This window comes from Furipterus horrens, unplaced genomic scaffold, assembly GCF_987537825.1.
Source record: "Furipterus horrens unplaced genomic scaffold, mFurHor1.1.pri manual_scaffold_5, whole genome shotgun sequence".
NCBI lineage: Eukaryota > Metazoa > Chordata > Mammalia > Chiroptera > Furipteridae > Furipterus > Furipterus horrens.
In genome coordinates this window covers 12,438,561-12,446,407 of record NW_028327175.1, presented here as the reverse complement: position 1 = coordinate 12,446,407, position 7,847 = coordinate 12,438,561, and the positions used below count along the sequence as shown (strand labels likewise).

At 49.1% G+C, this 7,847-nt stretch overlaps 1 protein-coding gene across 1 annotated transcript; it reads left to right on the top strand.

Annotated features, from left to right (window-relative positions):
* The first annotated feature begins 5,909 nt into the window (after nt 1–5,909).
* Nucleotides 5,910–7,301, top strand: RXFP3 (relaxin family peptide receptor 3). Its single transcript, XM_090278890.1, has one exon. It carries the CDS (start codon nt 5,925–5,927, stop codon nt 7,299–7,301), a length of 1,377 nt encoding a protein of 458 aa, XP_090135016.1. The 5' UTR covers nt 5,910–5,924.
* The last annotated feature ends 546 nt before the right edge of the window (nt 7,302–7,847 follow it).

The following is a 7,847-nucleotide window of genomic DNA, read 5'->3' as shown; positions in this document are numbered from 1 at the left end:
ATGAGAGGCAACCAACCAATATTTCTCTCTCTCTGTCTCTCTCTCTCTCCCCGCCCCCTTCCCTCTCTCTAAAAGCAATGAAAAAATGTCCTCAGGTGAGGATTTAAAAATGGGGATGACAAGCCGGATGGTGGCAGTGCCATTCAGCAGGAGGGATGTTGCAGCTGGTGAAGAGAAGTTGACAATTGTGCTTCAATAGAAGGTGGGAGCAAATTGAGAAGACCTCATATTGATATTTAGTTGGTGCAAGGAAGTATAACAGCATAAATTTAAAAATATATTTATATATATCCATACCTATTGATTAACCTCTGTCCCAATTTCCCTGAGTAACCCCAACCTGGCCTGCTCTGGTCCTCCCTTGAGACCCCCTCCCCTCCCCTCTCCATGATTTAGAGACCAGAAGGTTAATCCCTGGCACAGCACAGGCCCTCTACATACTTCTGCTCTTACGTCTAACATGTTCCATCTTCTTTCGTAGAAATTAGTTTATTTGTCTTTCCCTAATACCTTGAGTTGGAAGTACAGAATGCTGATGTTTAATCCTTTTGCCTTTTAAAAATATGCACTTATAGTCATAAATTTCCCTCTAAGCACTGCTTTAATTGCATCCCACAACATTTTATATCATATTTTATTATAATTTACTTTAAAATATATTTTTGTAATTTATTTTAAAACATTCTATAAATATTAGTTCTTCTTTAATCATGGGTTGTTTTAAAATGTGTTCATTTTTAAACATTTGGCGACTTCTAGTTATCATTCTTTCATTGATTTCTAGTTTAACTCCACATCGCTCAAAATACATGCTTCGTATGATTTCAGTCCTTTGAAAGTTGTCGAAACTTAATTTTGGCCCAGCATGTGGCCTATCTTGGTGAATACACACTTGAAGAAAGTGTGTGTTTTCTGGTTTTTGACGATAGAGTGGAGAATGTACCTTAGGATGTGGCCTTTCTTTTGCCTGAAAGCCTGGACTATCTGTTATTTCTCTCCACTGCAGCAGGCTTGAACTGCAGCCTCAGTTCCCCCAACCCCGTGCCGTTGTTGAAATATCTGCTCAGCTGAGTAGCCCTTCAAATCCTCGTCTCTGCTGCATATTTTTTCTTTTTTTAAAATTTATTGTTTTTCTATTACAGTTGTCCCACTTTTTCCCCCTCTTGCTTCCCCCTGCCCAGCCCACCCTTCTCCCACAGTCAGCCCCCACCCCGTTGTCCATGTCCATGGGTCATTTATACTAGTTCCTTGACTAGACCCTTCCCCTTTTTACCCCCTTCTCTCCCTCCCCCCACTCCCCTTGTCACTGTTAGTCTGCTCCTTGTTTACATGCCTCTGGTTCAAGTTTGCTTGTTTGTTTGTGTTGTTTCTGCTGCATATTGTGACAATCGGCCACCCTCCTGTGAGCCTCTAAGATGCCCCCAGTGATTTTCGCCTCCTAGTTACCGTATTATTGTATAACTTCCTTTTCTTTGAGTGTGGCCAGGACTTGCTGACTCATCTCTGAAGAACAGAATATGGCAGAAGTGATGCTTCTGATAATAGGTTTTAAAAAAGACTATAGATTTCATGCTGAGTTCTCTCTCTTTCTCTCTCTCTCTCTCTCTCTCATCACTCATCCCGGTGGAAACTAACTGCTATACTGTGAATCAGCCCTGTGGAGAATTCCACCTGGCGAAAGACCAGGGTCTACCCACAGCCATGTGAGTGGACTTCAAGGCAACTTGCTCACCCTGCCACTCAACCCTTCATTCAGCTAAAACCACAGCCCCTGCTGAGAGCCAGGCTGCAGCCTCCTGAGAGTCCCTGAGCCACCAACAAGAGGCTGCCCCTGGAAATGTGACCTACAGAAACTGTGAGATAATACATGCTTGTTGCTTTACACCCTAAAGCTTTCACACAAATTGCTAGTCATTAAGAAATAACTCACACAGAGAGAAATGAACAAATAATGAGAAGTAGATGAATTTAGGAATTTTTCAGTTTGGGGGGATTTGCTTTTGTCCTTGAGGACATGCTGGCAGGACCTGCTAGACTGGGTTAGATTGGGTGTAAGGGGATGTGAGAGACAAGGAATTACTCTTGGGTTTAGCTGGAACATCTACGTGAACAGGAATGCCATTTAAAGATTGAGAAACCTGATGAAAAATCGGCCACCAGGTAGAACTCTCAAGTAGCAGTTAGATATAAAACTTAGAGTTCTGAGGGTTAAGGGCTAGAAGTCAGATTTGGAATAATAATAGTATCAACCTCACCGGTGGTGAGCATTAGGTGAGATGATGCAGATGAAAGCTGTTATCTGTAGTAGATAGAATTGTGCCTCCCCCCCCCGAAAAAAAGATATGTTCAAGTCCCAGCCCCTGGCACCTGTGAATGTGACCTTGTTTGGAAAGCAGGTCTTCCAGATATAATTAATTAGGATGAAGTCATACTCAATTAGAGCAGACCCTAACTCAATGACTGGTGTCCTTATAAGGAGAAGAACCAGAGGCACAGATACACACAGAATGGAGGCTGTCATCTGAAGACAGAGACAGAGGTGGGAGTGGTGTGGCTACAAACCAAGGATTTACCTTAGAACCTCCAGGGTTAGGAGGGAGGCTTTCTTCCTCTGAGCCTCCGAAAGAAACCAACTTTACCAACACCTTCATTTCTGACTTCCAGCCTCGGGAATGTTGAAAGGGTAAGTTTCCATTGTTTTCAATCAGCCAGTTTGTAGTGATTTGTTATAGCAACCTTGGGAAAATAATACAGTATCAAACGAGACATGTGATGTGAATGGGTATCATTGCTTCTATTTTTATTCACATTGTATCATTGTTGTTGTTGTCCTCTCTCTGAACACCTAACACTTTGCTTTGCACATGGTAGGCACTCAGGCCCTCATTGCAGCAGAATAAAAGATCTGTGCTATCTGTATCCTGGTAGCACTCTCTGAGAGGCGCATTGGGAATAGTCCCTCCTGAGAGCTCCGTCTGAGCGGTGCTGGCTAATCCTCAAGGCCTGGCAGATCTCGGGAGCACATGGCCCTCCTAGTCCAACAATGAAGAAAAGGCCGTCTGCGGGTTTGTGTAATTTTCGTGAAGTTCAGCAAGACCCCTTTCTTTCCCTTTGTTTCTAATCCCAGTGTGTCATAAGCCATCACTGAACATTAATTCTTCTTTGGCACTTAATTGCTTTTTAGCATGGAGAGTCAGAAAAGGAATAAAAGTTCAGATGTTCTCAAACTTGGGGGAAAAATTAGTATCACCTGGAAGAATGTGTTTTAAAATGTAGATTCTTGGGCACCTTTTCTACTCCACTGAGAAGCAGAATCTCTGGGGCTGGGAGGAGGCTTCAGCTTCCCCAGCTGACTCTGATGTCACCTGCTCAGTGCTCTGTCCTCAGAATATTTGCAAATCACAAATCCTCCCATATACAGATGAGGAAACTGAGGCAAAGGGTTTTCGGGGTAGGTCCTAGATTTCCTTGTTTTTCAAGAGCACCTTGAAATATGAGAGAAAGAGAGAGACAAAGAGAGATGAAAACGTAATAGACAAATAACTAGTGAAAAATGAAGTGAAAAATGACCTTGAAGGTGAGGCTATTAAAACAGAGATAAGAGGTGTCCACAGGAGCAGCCTGTTGATTGGAGAGTGAACTTTTCCATGTTACAACTGTTCAGAGGAGGTTTGGTTTGGTTCAGTTTGGTTCTTGCTTTTACTAAAGCCCTGGCGCCCCCTAGCGGGAAAGATAAGCAGACCAGATTCTACAGTGAAGCCTGTTCTCTCCTTGAAACAGAGATTTGGAATAAAGATTGTTTCCATTTCCCTTCACATGTTTTGGGTAACATGCTTCTCTTTTTACTAAGTTTTTTTCTACATCCTCTGATTTAAAGTCACAGCCTCTTTATCTCTGTCAGTAAAATCGCGAGCCCATCAGGACCAAGACAATTATGCTTAAGAAACTTTGTTTCAGTTTAGTTCCAAACAGTGAGGGAAACATTTCAAATTTCTTAAGTCTACCCTAAAACGTGTAACTTACACTAGAGCAGTTGAGCTTTCACTGAAATAAACCGTGATTTGACAAGTAATTAAAATGGTTTACACAGTTCCCTTTGCCTGAAGGAATGCATACGATTCCTTAACATTTACTTACTTTGGTCTGAAAAACACCAGGCAAAGAGTTATTATCCTAATAGTAGTGGGAATAGGGAGCTGGTGATCCAGGACGGCCCGGTGGAAACCTCTATTCCAACAGCATCAAGGCAAGGACAGTGCGGTGTGTGGGAGTAAGAGCACTGGGCTGAGAACTGGACAGGGGGTATCTAATGTCTGGGAACTCAGCTCACCGATTTCATGTTCTGCTTAGCTTATGTCCTCAGAATATACCAAATCAGAGGGCAACACCTGAATCTTTGAAAATGCCGACAATCAGACACCAATTAAAGGAGTCAGCTAATTAAAGAAGGCAAAGTGGAGCTTCCGTTTGTGTATTCATTAAGAGCCCGTCATCTGATTTAGGGTCTGAGCATCAGAAGAAGCCACAGCCTTCTTTCTTTCTGCTGCATAGTGGGAACTCCTACCGTTTGCAACAACATGGATGGAACTAGAGAGAATTATGCTTAGTGAAATAAGCCAGGCAAAGAAAGAAAAATACCAGATGATATCACCTAATATGGGAGACTAAGGAACAACACAAACAAATGAACAAAACTGAACAAGGAACAGAAAAACAGTTGGGGTGGGGGAGAACGGGTAAATAGGGGATGGGTCTAGTAAAGGAACTAGTATGAATAACCCATGAACATGGACAACGGCGTGGGACTGACTGTGGGAGAAGGGGTGGGCTGGGTGGGGGGGGGGAGAAAGGAGGGAGGAAATGGGACAATCGTGATAGAAAAACAATAAAATTAAATTAAATTTAAAAAAAAGAAGCCATGACCGTTGCTTTTTTTTTTTTTTTTAATGGGCAGGAAATCGTGCATTGTTAGAACCATGGTCCATCAAATATCAAAGATAAAGGGGGAGTAAGGAAGAAAAAAATTCTGATAGACACGTTTGGGGTTAAAAAAAGAAAGAAAGAAAAACGGGCAGCAAATCAAAGCAGATGTTCTCCAGCAACGCAGGAAAACTAAAGGTTGCGGGTATTTCCTCGTGAAACTTGGAAGAGAAAAGGAGAGTTAGTTGGACGGTGGGCTCCGCCTGCTGCCCACCTCTCGCTCCTCCCCTGCGGCCAGCACCGAAGTTCAGCACCTCGGAAAGCGCCCCCTTTCTCGCCAGGGTTGACGCATGCTCCTTGGGAGCCTGCAGCCTCGGCTTGGCGCCTGCGAGTGTAACTCGCGTGAGCGCTGCGCGCAACTCGCTGGGAGTTGACCGCCGCGGAGAGACGGAGACCCCAGGCAGCGAAGGCGGCATCGACAGAGCTCCAGAGTCAAAGCGAGGGAGACGGATCTCTCCTACTTCTCTTTTTTCTCTCAAAGGACAGAAACCTCGTCCAAGCGGAAGACACCAACAAAGGTATTTGAAAGAAGAGGAGCGGCCCCCGAGGGCGGTCCTGAGTACGGAATGGGCTGTGCGCTAGTGCCTAAGTGACAGCGGGAGGCGCAGGGGGGACGTGGGAGTAGTGCAGTAGGGACCCAGAGACCCCCATCTTGGCCCCAGAATCCTGGGATGCCGACTGCTGGCCTTAGAAGCTGCGTTCCCCTGCTCTCTAACTCTCTCCTGAGCAGAAGCTGTGCGCCACTCAGCGCGCTGGGAACGCGCTCGGCACCCTGTTCCTAGGCTCTGTCTTCAGTTGCAGCTCTGAAAGCTCCAGAGGAGGCCCTGTGCCCTCGCCACGGAACCGAACCCCGGGCGAGTTGGACTCCCTTAGGTCTTGTCCCTCGGAACATGACCAAGAGGAACCTGCACGTGCAGGTGGCCGCTGCAGCAACAGTAGCCGCTATGCACAAGGCTGCTGGCAGGGAAGAGCTCGCAGAACTCTTCGATCTGATCCCGGACGTTTCGCAGGAAGCCAACGTGAGCGGCAACGCGTCGCTGCCACTGCAGGATTTGTGGTGGGAGTTAGGGCTAGAGTCGCCTGATGGCGCGGCTCCCGGGCACCCCTCAGGCAGCGGCGAGACAGAGCGTGCGGACACCGAGGCCCACGTGCGGATCCTCATCAGCGTGGTGTACTGGGTGGTTTGCGCGTTGGGGCTGACGGGCAACCTGCTGGTGCTCTACCTGATGAAGAGCAAGCAGGGCTGGCGCAAATCCTCCATCAACCTCTTCGTCACCAACTTGGCGCTGACGGACTTTCAGTTTGTGCTGACCCTACCCTTCTGGGCTGTGGAGAACGCTCTCGACTTCAAATGGCCCTTCGGCAACGCCATGTGTAAGATCGTATCCATAGTGACGTCCATGAACATGTATGCCAGCGTCTTCTTCCTCACCTCCATGAGCGTGGCGCGCTACCACTCGGTGGCCTCGGCTGTTAAGAGCTACCGGGACCGAGGGCACGGCCGGGGCGACTGCTGCGGCCAGAGCCTGGGGGACAGCTGCTGCTTCTCGGCCAAGGCTCTGTGTGTGTTGATCTGGGCTTCGGCCGTGCTGGCCTCGCTGCCCAACGCCTTTTTCTCTACTACGGTAAAGGTGATGGGCGAGGAGCTGTGTCTGGTGCGCTTCCCTGACAAGTTGCTGGGCGGCGACAGGCAGTTCTGGCTGGGCCTCTACAACTTGCAGAAGGTGCTGCTCGGCTTCCTGCTGCCTCTGAGCATAATCAGCCTGTGCTACCTGCTGCTGGTGCGCTTCATCTCTGACCACCGCGTGGCAGGGACCCAAGGAGGGGCCTCAGCGGCCAGGGGAGGCCTGACAGGGACCAGCGCCCGGAGACGGTCCAAGGTCACCAAATCAGTGACCATCGTGGTCCTATCCTTCTTCCTGTGCTGGCTGCCCAACCAGGCGCTCACCACCTGGAGCATCCTCATCAAGTTCAACGCGGTGCCGTTCAGCCAAGAGTACTTTCTGTGCCAAGTATACGCATTCTCGGTGAGCGTGTGCCTGGCTCACTCCAACAGCTGCCTCAACCCCATCCTCTACTGCCTCGTGCGCCGCGAGTTCCGCAAGGCGCTCAAGAGCTTGCTGTGGCGCATCGCGTCGCCTTCGCTCACCGGCATGCGCCGACTCACCGCCACCACTAAGCCCGAGCGGGAGGATCAGGGGCTGCAGGCCCTGGCGCCTCTCCGTCCCGCCGCGGAGCCTGACCTGCTCTACTACCCGCCTGGAGTGGTGGTCTACAGTGGGGGCCGCTACGACCAGCTGCCCAGCACCTCTGCCTACTGACTCAGGCTGAGGCCTAGGGGGCGCGGTCACCACAAAGTCACCCTCCCCCAGCGCAGAAAGAGAAAAGACAATTAGGGGATGGGGGTGGGGCAGGAATCAAGAGGTAGGTGGGGCAAGGATGGAGAGGAAGCGCTGAGGGACAGCCTGTGGAATGGACTGGGGACTTTCTCCGAAACAGGAGGCTTCCAATCCAGGTGGAAAGAGGAAGATGGCAAGGGAGCCGAGATCAGCATCGCAGTGCCTGGCCACCAACCTCTGCCCCCTTCCACACGCACCTTTTCCTGGCCTACGCTGTCGGCGCTGAGCAGTTTGGGGGCTCCCAAAAGCAGAGAAGGCATCAGGAATGTAGGGAAATTGGGGCGCGAGGAAGTGGGGCTCAACGAAATGGAGCGCGGACAATAGAGCGCATTTATTCCAGCGACTTTCATAGAAGCCCCTGAGAAGGTCCTCCAGGTGCATGGAGCCCCTGGGAGCCGACCACAAAACCTTTCCTCTGCGCCGCGGCCAGGGGAATGGCTGCGGCGCTAAGGGCTGACTTGCGCAGCC

Coding starts and splice junctions, on each gene's coding strand:
- RXFP3 (XM_090278890.1), top strand. CDS start 5,925: ATGCACAAGGCTGCTGGCAGGGAAGAGCTCGCAGAACTCTTCGATCTG.